This window comes from Sarcophilus harrisii, chromosome 2 (genome assembly GCF_902635505.1).
Source record: "Sarcophilus harrisii chromosome 2, mSarHar1.11, whole genome shotgun sequence".
NCBI lineage: Eukaryota > Metazoa > Chordata > Mammalia > Dasyuromorphia > Dasyuridae > Sarcophilus > Sarcophilus harrisii.
In genome coordinates, this window is record NC_045427.1 from 517786382 (window position 1) to 517804602 (window position 18221).

Sequence of the window (18221 nt, forward strand, 5' to 3'; positions counted from 1 at the left end):
GTCTCAAAGGCAGTGACACCAAAGTTATAGTAATAACTAACTAAATAAAAATTACCTCTGATAACCACTGAATAGTCAAAGACAAACTGAAGTGTAGTTTAGAGTTTAGGATTTCCACCAGACAACACGCCATCTATGTTTGTAAACTATTTCATTATGAAAGAAGGGAAGGGAATAAGCATTTTTATGGTACCCACTGTATGGCAGGACTTGAACTGAGCACTTTATATTTCATCTGATCTTCAAACAATTCTGTGAGGTAGGTTTTGTTATTATTCCCATTTTATAGAGGGGGAAACTCAGACAAATAGAAGCTAAGTGATTTTCACTAGGTCAACCAACCAGAAAAGTATTTGAAGCCCAATTTGAGCTCAGTTTTTGCTGACCCCAGGCCCAGTGTTCTATCCCCTGAGCTACCCAGCTGCTCAAGTGTCATGAAAGCAACCCTTTCTGCCTTTTTCAGTCTGGGGATGATTAGTGGAGATAGTATGTCTCTGATAAAGGACAATGAGAAGTAAAGTAAGATGAGAAATAAGATAGTGATTCTGAAAGCCTCAACTTCCAGTTCTCAAAAAAGTATTCTACTACTGAGATTATGGCAGAAAGTTGGAATTGTACATTAAAATAATTTATCAGATTGTTAGTACCTTCAGACATGATATCAAGAAGTGATCAGTGCTATTCAGAATAAGTTATACTATGTTCCTGAAAGTTCTATATGATGACTTCAGAAATATGGATCAAGTAAAGGAGACTGGAGCTAGTAAATGGCAGATTTTTATTAACCTCAACTCCCTCCAGCTGTCACCAAAAATTGTGAGATTTAATGCTTAATATTTGTGAATAAAAGTACTATCAACTTGTAACATACATTAGAAGTATAAGTATTATTGGGAATATCTCTGCATTGAAATATGAGAAATCAGAAAGCTTCTACAGTTGTTAAAAGTATTGTGGAGAAAATATTTTTTCAGTATCTGGCTTTCTTGTCAGTATCTATTTTAATCAAGGTAGATATTTTATTAAAAAATAAGTTACTTATCTTTGGCAGATAATAAAAAATTTAGAACTAAATCTTACTCTCAAGGAGATCTACAACTAATTGAATATGGGTAAGAAAGAATGAGGATTGAAGATGATTTCTAGGTTGTAAGCCTGAAAGACTGAGAAGATGGTAAGACCCTTGAAAATAAGGGAAGTTAAGGGGGAAAAGGAGATTTTGGACATTACAAACTAGCTTTGTTTTGACCATAGCGAGTTTAAGATGTCTATGAGATAGCTAGTTTGAGATATCCAACAAAGAGGTGAAGATGTTAAACTAGAGATCAGGAGAGGTGGTCAAGTAGATCTAACAATCATTGGCATAAAAACGATCATTGAATTCTTTGGAACTAATGAGATCAGAGAGAACTAATATAGAGAAAAAGAAAAGAGGGTCCAGAACAGACTTTGAAGAACAATTATGATTGTGAGACGTAAGATAGATGAACATTCTGCAAAGGATCCTGAGGACAGATCAGGCACATAGGAAAACAAGGATAAAGTAGTGTCATTAAAATCTAGAGACAAGAAGATGCCTGACTGTATCAAATGCACCAGAAAGAACTAGAAGAATGAGGACTGAAAAAAGGCCATTTTGTTTGACAATGAAGAAATCAATGTTAATTGACAGATGTTTCAACTGGATGATGATGAGATCAGAAGACAGACCACAGGTATTTTTACACCACACTTAAGCATGAAGCTTAACTTTGCCCACTTACTGATAATGTGCTCTAGAATATTGAAAGATGAAAAAGATTTAGTTACTCATAAAAAACATATTTCATTTTTGAAAGAGAAGTAGAAGAAATCTTACTATGACTTCAGCTCAGAAGGATTCTGAGAAAAATAAAGTTACAATGTCCAATTAAGCACTACAGCCAGGTCATATCGTTCTGCTGAAAACCTTTAAATTCAAGGAATCTACAAACCAGTGAAGAGATGAAAATCTAATTCTTTTCAAATTACTGAGAAGCCAGGCAACTTTCAAGGATGCAAAATAATACCTGAAAGTAGTAGGAGTTCCATAAAACAATTCATGAAAATAATATATTGTCCATAGGAAAGTTAGTTGATCATCTTAAGAAACAAGAGAGGGTTCTGAGAAGAAGAAATTTCCAACAATCTAGACTGAGCTATACAAAGATCAAGAAAGTGATGCTTTTAGTGGAGGAAGACACTATATACAGAAACCCAAGATTAGGACTGCAGGGGACCCCAGTTTAGATGACAAGGGACAGCTTTCCCACCTAAAAATTCATTGTATAAACTTCTAGAGAAAAAAGATGACCTATATGACTTGGGGATAAGGATAATCCATCCCATCAACATGTTCAGATATATATCAGAAAGATTAATAGGTCAAAAAAGAATAAGAACAATTTGACCACAGGTTATTAAGATTTTACAGAAGAAACAGAAGAATGATTCTTCTTGCAGATACAATTTCTGTGGACATTATATCCAGTGTTCCTTTACACTTTGATGAGTAAATGCTATATTATAAATGTATTATTATTCCATTTACCTGTTATAATTGTTACTATTGCAAGGATTGCATTATTTTTATTAGAAGTGTTGCATGTTTATGTTACTTGAAGCAGCCTATAAAGGGATGCTTTCCAATTAGAAAGAATTATTGCACATAATATTAATGTGGATTTGATGTACCTCCATATGATTTTTTCAGAAGACTAAAAAAAAAATTGGCTACAAGGAGAAAAATTACTATAGTGGCAAAGTCAAAAGTCAAATTCTGAGTTTTCTCTTATTTAACAAAACATTCAAAAACAATGGAGGTTAAAAAAAAGGATAGGAAATAAAAAGATAATACACAAATATAGTAACAATGATCAGGAGTAGAATTTATTTTAAAAAGCAAGTACGGCTAGTAATCATTGATCTCAAATAAAGTCAAAGTTAAGGGGAAAAAAGATTCAATATGAGCAATTGCTTACAGGAAAAGAGACTTCTCAATTTAATAATATTTAATAACTGGGGTGGTACTGAGCTAATGGATTAAAGAGATTGAAATTTTTGTCATTAATAAATATCTTAACATACTCTTAAACTGCCTTAAGATTCAGGAATAATAATAATAATAATAAAGACAATCTAAAGATTCAATCTAAAGAGAGAAATCTGCATTATGTCAGCCACATTAATATTGTTATAGATATATGTACATGTGTGTATCTGTATATCAGTATGTATATATACACATATGTATATATATTTATATGTGTGTGTATATACATGTGTGTGTAAATATATATACACACACACATACATACATAAGTTGTGGTATGATTGTAATGGAGTATTATTGTACTATAAGAAATGACAAACAGGATTTCAGCAAAACTTGGAAAGACTTACATGAACTGATAGCAGAAACAGGAAAGTTAAGGGAGAAGAAACAGAAAAACATTATATATAATAACAGCAATACTGTATGATGAACAACTTTAAATGACTAAACTATTTTCAGTAATATAATGATCTAAGACAATCCCAAAGGACTTCTAGATGAAAAATGCTATCTGCTTTCAGAGTAAGAACTGATGGAGTTTGAATACAAAACAACGCATACGATTTTTCACTTTTTTGTTCTTGTTGTTTGAGTTTCTTCTACAAAATGACTAATATGGAAATGTTTTATATGATTGCACATGTATAACCCATATCATATTGCTTATCACCTCAAGGAAAAGGAGAGGAAGTGGGAGATAAAAAGTGAATACTAAAAATTGTTTTTACACGTAATTGGGGAGAAATTATATATATATATATTTTTTTTTTTTTTTTTAAAGTAACTGCCTGAAGTCAGGAAGACCTGAGTTCAAATCTGGCCTCAGATACTTAACACTTCCTGGCTGTGCGACCCTGGGCAAGTCACTCAACCCCAATTGCCACAGCAAAATAAATAAATAAATAAATGAAAATAAAAATAAAACATAAAAAAAAGGTAACTGCCACTGTTACTACTGATGTTTCACAGAGTCCAAGTGGGGAGATGAACCATTAGATCCTTCAGATGCACCTATTTGTATATGATATTGTGCTAACTACATTAAACTCTGGAATATTAGAGTCCTGAACATACATGATAACCTAAAAGAAAATGGCCTAATTAGCCACATAAGAAAACCAAATGGATAAAAAATGTCTAATGTCCAGACTATGATGTGCAGTTTTTAGTTTAGCTAACTAGTTTGTTAAGTTAGGACACATATCTGGGACAGGCACAACAAAGAAAACAATGAATTAGGCATAGAATTTAACTGGAGTACCTACGAGAAATTCTCTAACATGAACTCCAAAAAAGTTATGGTTTTAAGAGGAAACAGTTAAAAGAAATAGGGTCAAAAACAGTTTCCCTTGGTCAAGCTAGATTTTTGAATACCAGTATTTAATAATAAGTGGGAAATGGAACAGAAGCAAGTGGCCAGAATTGTGAAGGGCTTTAAAACTATTCTACATGAAGAATGATAAAAGGAACTGGGGATATATAACTTGGAGAAAAAAAAGGACATAGGAATGATAAATATCCACAGGACTCACATATAAAGGAGAATAGGTTTGTTATATCTGTGTAAGGGTAGAACTAAGGACAAATGGAAAAATTGCAGTCAAATTTAGGCTCAATGTAAAGTTCTCTAACAATAAGAGTTCTTTAAAGGGGAACACTGAATATAAAATACAATACAAAATCTCATTGTGTTATTGTTGATCTTAAAAAAAAAAACACACATTTGATTCGGTAGTTCAATGTTTAAGTTAAATTCATGTAAGATTTTTTTAATAAATGCAACCAGAGAGACAAATTTATTCAATAACTATCTGATCATTACCATCAAATAAGGCATAAAGGAAAGTATTCTTTGGGAAGGAATGAGTGTCCCCTCAGTAGTTCCCTTTTTTTTTTTGAGGGCTAGGGAGGGAAAGGGCAATTGGGTGACCCTCTCTTACCCAGACCTGAAATATAAGAGTTCTCCCCCTTTTTCACCCCTTTTCCTGCTTACACAGCTTGGTCACCTCCTACTCCCAAGGATTAGCATCTTGGTGCTAGACTTGGTGCATATGCCTGACTAGATCAGCAAGAAGCAGCTCAGAATTCTGAGACTCCAGCAATTCACCAGCCCCAGGTCCTCAGGAAGCAGAGATCACAACAGGAATCCCTTATACGCAGCTTTAGAGATAAAGGTTGAATGACCATATATTTTGAGAAGACTGCAAATGGGATCCCTACATATGTTTAACTAGATGACTTTGAGGTTTCCTCCAACTCTATTCTTTTGATACTTTGTAGCTGCCTGTTTTCCCAACATAATTAGGCTTAAAAGTTGAGGCAACATGGCATTGTGGGAAAAGAGCTGGCCTTACACAATCTGGCTTTAAGTCCCATCTTTGATATATTCTGGCTATATGACCCAGGACAAAAGACAAGTCCTAAACTTCAGAAATGTCTACCTATTTTAGCAGAGGGAGATTTCTCATTGTAATGCCAGAGAAATTGAGCAAGATAGCGATTAGAGAACAATTTAATAGTTTATTAAATGGGAGAGATTTACTGGGACCAAATGGATCCATGGTTTGGGCTCAGGACTGAACCAGACTGTTGTCTCAGAGAATCCAGCAGTGAATGTCAGATACAAGATTCTTTTATAGGGTAGCAAGAACAATAACATAATGGGGGAGGTACCTGGATGGGGATGACCTAATGGGGGGAGGCACCTAGGATGACATAATGGGAGGTCCTGAAGAGGCTCCTGATATTCTAATGATGTCTAAAATGGATAAAGACCTTTATCCCATCAAACATCAAAAGGGAATGATAGCCTAAGGTCTAAGAGATAAGACTTTTATCCTATCAAACATTAAGAGGGAATGGTTATAATCTGAGATATTGTAACTGAATAGGACAATTAGGGAAACTGGGTCAGGACATTAAAAGAGAACTGTGGCACAACATCATTAAGGATTCTTTACACCAATGAAATCACAGGTCTTGTTCCAATAAAAAGGACATTAAAAAAAAAAAGGATAAATCTATGCAACTAAGAAAAAAAAAGGATAAATCTATGCAACTATTACTTAGTTGCATAGATTTATCCTTTTTTTTTTTTTAATTTTGCTCTTTAGAATTATCTATTTTATTCTTTAATGTTAAATACTAGGCTAGTCTTTTAAAGACGATTATTTTCTAAAAGAAATTTTCCCAAAATATTAGTACAAACCATTAACCCTGGTGAAAATGACAGAGATATTTAAAAAATAAAATAAATAAAATAAAATAAAAAATAAAATAAAATAAATATGGCATGAAAATACAATGTCACATAGGCCTCTGGTGGAAAACTTCATAAAAGTTTTCTACTTAAATGTATTTGTTCTAGAAGATATTGATGAGGTGCAAATAATGAGGCTAGTGGTTGAGATTTGGGGTGGGAAATCCTCTCTGGTCCAATCGAAAGAATTCGCAAACCTGAAATCTGTTTGTGGCAACAGAGATTTATTGTTGGCACTAAGAAGCCAGCTTTGCTAGGAAGGCAAGACTTCTTATGGCAAAAGGTCTTGTCAGGGAAATAACAAGGGTTAACACTGAGAAGAGAATATCTTCACAGTGGGCAAGTGTCCTGGCAGGCAGCTTTGCCAAGAAGAGAGCTTCCATGGCAAGCACAATCCTCTTTCAGACTTCTGCAAAGATTTAGGGTTCAGAGTTGTCTTTTATTAGTTGTCCAAGGCTTGGGCCTCACAATTGAATGAGATTCCTTCAATGCTGTCAATGCCCGGGGCTTTGATCTCTAAAAGAAAAGAGATCACTTGTCTTAGGAGTTGACAATCCCAGACTAATCTTCAACTGAATGAGACCACTTAACTTCCCTGAAGGTGGGGCCTCTTTCAAAGAGTTTGGACAAGTCTTAGGGTTCACCCCATCAATATATTAACTGTTTCACAAAATGGTGTCTGATATATGATAAGCTTAGCTTTTAGTAATGGCAAATGATGGTATATCAAAAGTTTTAATAATATCAGTCACTAAAGTAATACTATTATGTAAATTTCAATTTATAAAAAAATCCAAATAAGGAAGGAGGGTCACTTCTGATGTTAGTGAAGTAGCTGAGAAATCTTTTCATGTCTGGAAACAATACTTGACAAATTTCATATTAGTAACTCATACTATTAAGTAAGTTTTTTTTACCTTCTATACTTCTGTATCAATGAAGCAGAGAAAATAAGAGCTCTTTAAAAAAAAAGGAAACTTTAACTTAGAAGGAATACTTTAGATAACAAAGTCTAAGGGAGGAGAAAATGATTCTTTGGGCTAAAGGGAGACATTGGAGACTTTGACACCACGGAAGATTGACACTTCAAGACAAACTTTGGTCAGAGGGACTTTTAATGTAAATCTAAAATGTTTCCAAGCTGTCCCAAGAGAAAAGTAATACCAATGACAACTTAGGATAAGTAGAAATAACCACTCTTCTTAAACTTGGAGATGAAACCAAAATTAGATTACATGGGTAATGAAAGACCCTTAAGGGACAAAGGATGAAAGTCTGGCCTTGACTCTATGTGCCAAGTAATTTAACCTTTCAATACTTCAGGGAATTTTCTAAGACTGTATCTTTAATGTTAAATACTCAACTAGGATTTAAATGCAGTTTTATTTTTTTAAACAGATAATTACATTGAAAAATAGACTATTCTCTTCCTCATTTAATCTACATTGAGAAGAAAACTGGATGTTTGGACCATGATGATGCAGGAAAGATTCCAATCTTTGATTCCCAACACCCCCCCTCCCCCCCCTCAATGTAAATTACCCTTTGACTCACAAATCCTGGTCCCTTTGAATTCCAATAGAAGGTCCGGACCTATCCCAGCCCCACCCGGATCTGAGCCAACTTTGGGACTACACCCCAAAGCCCCTCGAGCTAAGTCTCCGACTTAAAAGGATCACACTGGGAACCCCTCTTTGCAGAGATTCCAAACATGGTTGCCATGTGAGGACCCTTTGTCCACTGGACCCTCTGTCCAGTGCCCTCCTTATCTCTACCTTCACCTATCTCCTACTTCTAAACTCAGTAATAAACCTCTTTTATTAATCTAACTCTCTGGGCCAATAAATGCTTTTATTGGGAATACGCCGCTACTAGACCTCATATACCGCCGTATCCTTGCGCCAAATCCAAGGGGGTTGCAGGGGAACTCTGTTTGACTCCCTGTACCCCAAACCTGCCACTAGACCTTAACTAAACCCTAATTTCATTTAGGTACCCCAAATGTAGACCTCAACATGTGGTCTACACCTCAACATTTGGTTCCTGACCTCAACAATGAGACTATAACTAACCAATTATTTAAAGGCAAAATAAGAGTAAATAATCAGGCCCTTCTATGTTGTATTTGCAAACTTAACCTAATCTTTTCAATGGTTCCCTACAGCCTAATTAGTAAAAATTAAGCTTTTCCTGGCCTTCAAAGTCTTTCACAGTCATATATCAAACCATTCTTAGCCATATGTTCCAGGTAATTTCTATGTATGCACTAAGCTTTCTTGCCTCAGATCTTTGCTCACAAAGCTCCCTTTGTTTGAAATGCCAGTCTCTACCTATTGAGCTAGATTCTGAAGTTTAATTCAGATGTCACTTATCAAGTAAAGCTTTACTTAAGTTATTATTACAACTCACATTATATAGTATTTTAAGATTTACAAGGTGCTTTTTCACAACCATCCAGAGGTAGACAGTCTACTTCTACAGAGGAGACAAGTATTATCAGTTTATTTTCATATATAAAGGAAATTGAGGCTGAGAGAAGTCAAAGTATTAAGTTGTCTAGAAGTCTACAAAGATTCATATCCATTGTTTCTTTTACAATGCTACACTGATCCTTTTCCACTTCAGGACTCACACAGCAATTTGTATCACTCTTAAAATACTTACATTATTTTTCAGAATGGAAGCTCCCTTACGAGCAAGAATTTTTTTCATTTTTGCCTTCAAATTCTTAGTTTCTATCACAGTGCTTTACACATTACAAGCACTAAATATTGTTTACTGAATTAAAATTTTCAAATGTGTGATATATCCCCTGCTGTTTGTTAAAGTAGAAGAGTACAAATGATATAAATTGTTTCCCTTTTAACCTTTGAGGGGACTCTGAAACTAACTCTCCCAGCCTTTGGGTGGGGGTAGGGGAACACCTTCTGTCCCTAAGGGAAATTTCCAAGATAAGTAATCTCTTTTCAATTGGAAATCTAGGCCTGGGGCATAATCAACATTTAAAGACTCAAACTTCCAGTTAAGTAATCTCATTCAATTTTGAATTGAATTGAAGCCCCAAGCCTCAGACCTCTAGTAAAAGACAACTCTGAACCCCAAATCTTAACAGATGTCCTAACAGGATCGGCCAACTGTTGGAAATATTCTCTTGTCAGTGTAACCTATCTTTATTATATTCCCTGTCCACTAAGAAGGCTGACTTCCTAGCAAGCTGTCTTCTTAGGGGAAATAAAATTCCTTTTGCCATAGATTTCAGGTCTGTAAATTCTTTCCCATAGGACCAGCGGCTCCTACCAGAGGGGATCTTCCACCCCTATTCTCACACCTCATCACAAGAATTAGGTCTTATCAAAAGTTTGTATCTCTTCCATTATCTACCACATTTTACACACTTTAGGGGTTGCTTATGTTTGTTGAGCTCAAGTAAAAATATTTTAAAGAGGTGATTAGTCAGATTTGAGAGGAAAATCCAGATACCTGGATCAATTGTAAATAAGGAACAGCATATATCTAACAATTTAGTGATCAAAAAAAAAAAAAAATAGAACTACTTTGTTAAATAAATTGAGCATTTAGCAAAAACAAATAAACTCTTATATATCAGGAATGATCAGCTCTAGAAAAAAATAAAATAAAAGGTTACAAACAACAACAAAAGAAAAGGACAGCTAGGTGTTGTTACATTGGATAAAGTGCTGGGCCTGGAGTTTCATCTTCATGATTTCAATTAAACCCTCTGAAACTAATGAGATTAGGGTTCCTGGTGATAGGAGTGACAGGTTCGAGGTTCAGGGAACCAAATGAAGAGGTTTGGCTCCCCTAAACCCCCTAGAATTTGGCACAAGGTAGGGAGTTGTGGGAACCCCTTCTGGCGGCACAGAGGTCCTTCATAAAGGAGTTTACAAACCCAAAAACCTAGACTAGCAAAAGAAGTTTATTGTTGGTATTGGGAAGTCAGTCTTTGCTATGCATGAATAGAAAGACTGAATTCCTTAGTGGCAAGGTCCTGACAGAGAAGTAAAGTTTTTAGTGTAGGAGTCCTGGCAGAGAAAGTTTCTAGCACAGAAATTGCAACAGTGAGATATAAAATCTTGTTAGGGAAATAGGTGAGAAAGAGATAAAAGAGAGGGTAATGCTGAAAGAGAATGTCACTTCAGTGGGCAGAGGTTGTTGCTATGCCAAGGAGAGAGAGAGAGAGAGATTCTTTGGCATATTAGATCCTCTGCAAGGACTGAGGCCCAAGTTGGCTATTTTATAATTGAGGCCTTGGCTACAAGCTGGGGTTTGCTCTAGATGGGGGCTGGTGCAGCTTAAGTTGGAATTATAATAGAGAATTTTAGAATTGAATATCTCTAGGCTGATCTTTAATTCAATGGGAGGCTTAATCAGAATGAAGCTGTTTATGGTTAAAAAAAAAAAAAAAAAAAAAAGACCTATTTTATAGGTAAGTCTGGGGGAAGTTTGATAATCAGACCAGGATTTCTCAATTGAATGTGAAGTTTTTTTCTTAGGATGTGACTTCCTAAAAGATCAATAGAAGTTTGATTTGCCTTTGAATGGTACTGCTTATCTCCCTCTGAAAGAATAAGAGACCATTTGGAGCCTGGATTTTTGCAGATCAAAGGGGACATGATTTTTGTGATTTTACACAATTTTTACAGAGTTCACTCAGGTCATTTACAGAGTTCACTTGTGTCAGTACTAAAAGTTTTATTAAAAAACAAAATGATTATATGTTAGAGACAGAGGAGAATTGGAGATCATCTAATCCAATTTTATAGATGAGGAACCTGAGGTCTACAGAGTGGAATTGACATGTATAAAGTCAGCCAGCTTAAGATATGACAGAACTAAGACTAGAAGCCTGGTTTCTTAACTCTCATTCCATAATCTTTCAAGTATCCAACAGTTTAGTGTGGCCTCAAATGAAGAAGAGTTAAAGGGAAATTATCTGAGTATTTAAAACTATTTTTGCCTTATATATGGAAGTTCTTTACCATCTGACCAAAAAGCATAACTGGATATGACCAAAAAAAAAAAAAAAGGGAGAGGGGGGGAATAATCTGATATACTGGTTTACAACCAGAATTCCAGGCTTCTCTAGTTGCCTGAAGCAGAGTAATATGATTTTCCAGCACATTAGGGAAGCAAAAGTAGAACCAGAGAATCTATGTACTGGCTGGATTTTGTTAATGTCACTTAAAATGGAGGAAAAAATCCTAGCAAGATACCAAATAGAGTGCAGCAGATGGTAAACAAATATTATGAAGCAATCTTCACAAAATCTGCAGTGTGTCACAAATATACAAAATGGCAGAGTTTAGGAAAAGAGAATCATAACAGGCCATATGTTGTCGGTGATTTTATTTGGAGCAACATGCAATCCAAAAGAGAAACAAAAAGAACATAAAGGCCCAATAGTAGAAGAAATGCAGCCTCAGGTAAAGAGGTGGTAAAAATGGCAAACATAATGCTAACTATATAAATAGCAGCAGAGGCTATGGGACTAACAGCAAAACATACACCTACTGAAGTGGCAGTGAATCACATGAGATTCATATGAAAGCAATCTAGATACAAAAATAAATAGAAAATTAAGTTATTTATTAAACATCCTTTGTTACAAATCTTCCATGCCAATTAAGAATTAATCCGAAAACTAGAGAAGACTCATTTTCCAGAGAGGAAAGAAAGGAAAACATTGCTATACAAATTAGGGAAACCAAAGACTAGAAACTAGAAAAGTTCTCAAGTGGATAGTCTATCTTGGGTATTTGCTATCATCATGGGATCATGACTAGAGTCTCCAATTTCCACTGTCAAATCGTATTTTCCACAAAACCCTTGGGAATCTCTATCATTTTTATATTCAAACATTTTTATGTTTGAATGAGAAGCTATAAGATACTTACAAAAAAGATTCAGAATAAACTCATCCAAAAAATTAAAATAGCTACTATAATAAGATTCTCCTCTTATAGCACTAAAATCCATTTGAACTTTCATTATCATCACCAAAAATAGCAACAAACAGCTCTGCAAGAAGGTAATATGAGAATAAGTCTCCCCAGTTTTAAGTGGTGAAACCAAGTTTCAGTCCAATTAATAGCTACATTGTTATATAATTTTTAAAAAACATATTTGTGATTTTCATTGGTGAAGGAAAGTCATGATAGGAAGAATGTTTCTAAAATTTATAGTCTTAGAAAGGTATCTGCCAAAAATCAAAATTATCTGCAGTCACATGAAAAAATGCTTTAAGATCATTATTGTCAGAGAAATGCAAACCAAAACAACTCTGAGGTACTAACTCACATTTATCAAATTGAGTAAAATGACAAAAAAAGGAAAATGCTGGATATCGGTGGGGATGTGGGAAAACTGGGACACTAATCCATTGTTAGTGGAGTTATGAAATGATCCAACCATTCTGGAGAGTAATTTGGAACTATGCCCAAAGGGCCATAAAACCATGAATACCCTTTGATTCAGCAATACCACTACTAGATCTATATTCCAAAGACATTTTTAAAAAGGATATGTGTGTGTGTATGTGTGTGTGTGTGTGTAACCTATTTGTACAAAAATATTTATAATAGCTCTTTTTATGGAGGCTAAGAATTATAAATAAAAGAGATGCCTGCCCATCAATTAGGGAATGGCTAATCAAGCCTTGTATGGCATATGATTGCAATGGCATCTTATTGTGCTGTAAAAAATGACAAGCAGGACGATTAAAAAAAAAAACCTGGAAAGACATACATGAACTGATACAAAGTGAAGCAAAAAGACCGAGAAGATCATTGTACACAGTATCAGCAATATTGCTTGATAAAGAACTATGAATAACTTAGCTAGTCTCAGCAATACAATGATCCAAGATAATCCTAAAGAACTAATGATGAAGCAGACTATCTACCTCCAGAGAGAGAACTAATAGTTTGAATGCAGACTAAAGCATGCTGTTTTTCACTTTCTTTCATTCTTTTTTTTTTTATTTGAATCTTCTTGTACAAAATGACAAATATGGAAAGATTTTAACATAATTGTCAAGTATAACATATCTGATCACTTACTATGTCAAGGAAGGAAAGGAGAGAAGGAAGAAATAGAATCTTGAATTCAAAACTTTAAAAAATAAAAAAAGTTTAAAAATTGTTTTAACATGTAATTGAGAGAAAAAAAACACATACACAAATATATATGTGTGTGTATGTCTATTAAAAAAAAAAAAAAAAAAAGCTGTCTGGGCACTGAAAGACTGGCTTATCCAGGAATCACAGCTAAGATAGCTAAGGAACATGAGGCCAGATCTTCCTAACTCCAAAGCCAGCCCCGGATCCACCACATCACATTTCTTCTCATTATGTACAATGTGGAAGGTTCTTAATTCTAATTTGTTTATGAATCTACATTATTAATCTACATTTGATTTTGTATTAATCATGATAGCCAATAGACATATAACACCTGTTATATTAGACACTGGAAGGCACAGTGGATGGCACACCTTGTCTGAGGTCAGGAAGAGCTGAGTTCAAATGCAGACTCAGATACTTCCTCTGGCTGTGTGATACAGGACAGAGCACTTCATCCTGTCTACCTCAGTTTCCTCATCTGTGAAATAAGCTGGAAGAGAAAAATAGTAAACCATTCTAGGATATTTGTCAAGAAAACCCCAAATGGGATATGACTAAAACAACTTTACAACACCAATTACATATATCATCTCATTTGATTGTCAGAACAACCCTGGGAGGTAGGTACTAATATTATCCATTTTATAAATGAAGAAATTAAAGCACAAAGAGTTTAAGTAACTTGGTGAGAGTCGCATCTAGTAAATAGCTAAGGCAAGAATTTAATTCAGTTCTTCCTGACTCTAAACCCAGCATTTTATTCACTGTATCATATCATCTGACTATTTTCAATACTGATTAATATATGCTAGCTGCCACTAACTTATGCTGTTATTAAAATTATGCTACTGAATTTCTTTTAATTTTATTTTAAAATATAGATTCTTATTGTATATGATTGGTTTTTCTATTTTTACTTCATTATTCTGAGTTAATAGAGATATTCTCTGCTCAACTTACAATACTCAGAAAAATTTTTATAAATGACTACATGTTTTTAGGACACAAATCGGTATCTGAGTTGGGTTTAAAAAAAAAATACTGAAACCAGAATCCTTCAGAGCTTCGTACAGAATGGTAATAATTTAAGAAGAAAGAGAGTTAAGCCATCAATTCCTAAAAGTTTAAGATACTCTGGACTTGCCAAATAGTTTAGGAGGTCTAAATGTCTAGCAATTGCATATTCTAAACTAAGCTGTTATTTTACAGAAATTTCTAACCTGTAGAAAAGCAGGCCAAGGACCAGGCAATAGAACCTCACAAGAAACTCATTAGTACAGACTGTTGATTATTATCACCCCATTCACTTGAATACTCATTAATCTACTAATGAAATTGTAAACATCACAAAGGTTTCTATAACTATAGAAGCAAATTACTCTAAATGTGATTATGATATTTATCTGTAAATTGGAAGCATAATCACTGTTATTCCCTGGGAGAAGCAGAAGAGAAGCTGAGTAGAGAAACAGGACTATGGGCACAAAGAGCAAGCCAAAAGCAATAGGCCTGGATTATTCTGATCTTCATCCTCTTAGAAATAGCATCACAAAGAGGAAAGGTCAAATGCTAACTGTTACATTCCCTTTATTCTTTCAAGTATATAGGAACCAAAAGAAGAGTCATTAAAGAATTTGAGACTGACAAAAAAATTTTACACTCAATTATTGATTTTTTAACACAAATTGTGGAAAGCAACACTTTTGAAAATAGATGATTCAAAAGTGATCATAAATTATTTTGGAGAAGAGACTTAGATGGAAATATGAATATGAAACTTCTATTGTTTGCTACATAATTAATTTAAGCTAAGACTAGAACCAAGTTTTCCTGATATCCAATGCCCTTTCTGAATTCAACAAGAAAATGTTTAGAATCATTGAATATTAGAACTGCAAGGATTTTAATTCAACTTCTCATTTTAAAAGTGAGGAAAATAAAGGGCCAGACATGTTAAATGACTTTCTTTGCATCACACAGTAAGTTAGCAATAGAATTGGCAGTAGAGTCCCCTTTAGAGCTGGGCTTTAAATGCAAGGAAGCCAAGTAAATCAAGTTACTTTGTGTTCCTCTGCTTGGTTGCCATGTTCCACATAAATGACCACTTAATTAACACAAAACAGACTTTTTTTAGTTGCCAAGTAAATATAATTAATAATAATAATAGTTACTATTTATTTAATCTTTACTATGGACTAGACACTACACTAAGAACTTTACAGTTACTACCTCATTTGATTTTCACAACCCTGGGAGATAGATGCTATTAATATCCCCATTTTACAGATTAGGAAATTAAGGCAACGGAGGGTAAGTGACTCGTTCAGGACTAGTAAGTGTCTCGCTGACCTAAAACCTCAAGATGTTGCTAAGGTACAGCCTCAGCATTAAAACTAATGCCTCAGGGTGAAATGTCAAAAAGGAAATATAAATTCATAACTCTGATTTCAAACCCCTGAGTGAAAGCTTACATATTTGCTTCTAATAAGCACAGTAAATCATACTTACACATAAATCAACCGTATATTCAACTTCTAACTTGAATTCATCTTTGATGAAGATGAGCTTGTATCATTCAAAGTGGCAGGTAATACAAAATCAAGGAGTCAACATGGTCTAGTACAGAGGTTTCATATTTATTTTTGGCCATAAACCCTTTATAGGATCTGGTGAAAGCTATTCTCAGAATGATGTTTCAAATTTGCAAAAAATAATTTCTCTTTATGTAAGGTTTTCACATCTATGTATAAGCAACATGTCTGAAGCTAACACGAATAAAAAAAAGGAAGAAATGTAATTTTGTTGAATTTTTTTTTTATTCTTTGCTACAAGAGAGTACACACTGAATGAGGAAAGAGTCAAATTCAGAAATAAAGTTGATATACATTTTTAAAGATATAAATTTTTTTTTTCCCAACTGAAGAAATGGGTAAGCCTTGAAAATATGTTTATGAAATGAACCTTTGCTAGGTTTGGATGCTCAAATAACCAACAGAAAGGATTAAGAAGTACTGAATAAATATAATAGTAAATATAATCTAAGAGCAAATAAAATCATTTTCTAAGATGATCCAGGCCTTTCAATGATAGTCACCATCATTCTCTGAACTTCTTAATTTAGACCTCGCTCTATCTAGAATCTATGATGTGCTCTATTCTGCATTTGCCCCTCTAGTTTTCTGGGGAGCATGTTTACCTCAATTAGAACCTAAATTTGGTCCTCTTAGGAACCTACTTGGTGCCCAATCTCTGTTTCTCTTGCTGCCCCAACCAGGACAATTGCTGAGTCGAATCTAAAGAACCAATGTGTTTGCTGCCACCACCTAGTGGCCCCAAAGAAGCCAGCTGCAACACTGTTAGTCTATTCAATATTTGTTTAAAAGCTCCACTTTGTTGCAGTTTTTAAAAGCTACAATGGATTAAAACCTCTTAATCAATATTCATCAGCCTACAGGTAGTTTACACTTTTCATTTATTCCAGCAATATTATTCCAGTAAGAAGCAAGAGCAGATAAAGGTCATGTTGGTAATTAAAGCTATATTATAGAAATATGCACACTCAAGATGTGATTAAATAAGAAAATATTACTCAGTTCAGTATCATCATTAAACTTGCATTAATTTATAAATATTTAAATGTACCATATGATGATCATAAATACTCTATATTTGTCAGTTTTAAAAGTAACACAAGCTATAAACCCTTTGAAGAATTACTGCAGAAAGAAATATACAAAAAAAGGAAGAAAAAAGAAAAAAGAAAGTATATAAGCCATACTCACATTCAAATGCTGTAGTTGTTGCATCGGGCAAAACCTGGCCTATCACATCCTGAAACAGAGAAAGAATACAATTAGGCATCTTTTTAATTGTCCACATGTAGGCAATTCATTTTTTTTTTAATAGCTTTTTATTTACAAGATATATGCATAGGTAATTTTTCAGCATTGATAGTTGCAAATCCTTTTGTTCCAACTTTTTCCCTTCTTCATCCCAATTCCTTCCTCAGATGGCAGATTGACCAATACATGTTAAATATGTTAAAGTATAAGTTAAATCCAATATATGTATACATATCCAAACAGTTATTTTGCTACATAAAAAGAGTCGGACTTTGAAATAGTGTACAATTAGCCTGTAAAGGAAATCAAAAATGCAGGTGGACAAAAATAGAGGGATTGGGAATTCTATGTAGTGGTTCGCAGTCATTTCCCAGAGTTCTTTCGCTGGTTCAGTTCATTACCGCTCTATTGGAACTGATTTGGTTCATCTCATTGTTGAAGAGGGCCATGTACATCAGAATTGATCATATAGTATTGTTGTTGAAGTATATAATGATCGTCTGGTTCTTCTCATCTCACTCAGCATCAGTTCGTGTAAGTCTCTCCAGGCCTTTCTGAAATCATCCTGTTGGTCATTTCTTACAGAACAATAATATTCCATAGTATTCATATACCACAATTTATTCATCCATACTCCAATTGATGGGCACCCACTCAATTTCCAATTTCTGGCCACTACAAAGGGGCTGCCACAAACATTTCGGCACATGTGGGTCCCTTTCCCTTCTTTAAAATCTCTTTGGGATATAAGCTCAGTAGTAACACTGCTGGGTTAAAGGGTGTGCACAGTTTGATGGCTTTTTGAGCATAATTCCAAATCATTCTCCAGAAAGGCTGGATGTATTCACAATTCCACCAACAACGTATCAGTGCCCCAGTTTTCCCACATCCCCTCCAACATTCCG

The 18221-nt window shown here is 34.4% G+C and overlaps 1 protein-coding gene across 7 annotated transcripts in view; it reads right to left on the bottom strand.

Moving 5' to 3' along the window:
• Nucleotides 1-18221, bottom strand: part of MAP2K5 (mitogen-activated protein kinase kinase 5) — a 301668-nt gene that overhangs the window by 272294 nt on the left and 11153 nt on the right. For 6 of the 7 annotated variants that reach the window (XR_004232393.1, XM_012543497.3, XM_023498214.2 and 3 more), the window contains exon 2: nt 17257-17305. Coding sequence is in view for 5 of the 7 variants with exons in the window: in XM_012543497.3 (XP_012398951.1) it covers nt 17257-17305 (49 nt within the window). In the remaining 2 variants the exon portion in view is untranslated. Of the gene's footprint in view, nt 1-13845; nt 13965-17256; nt 17306-18221 lie in introns of all 7 variants that reach the window. The other variant, XM_031955328.1, reaches the window with a different exon arrangement.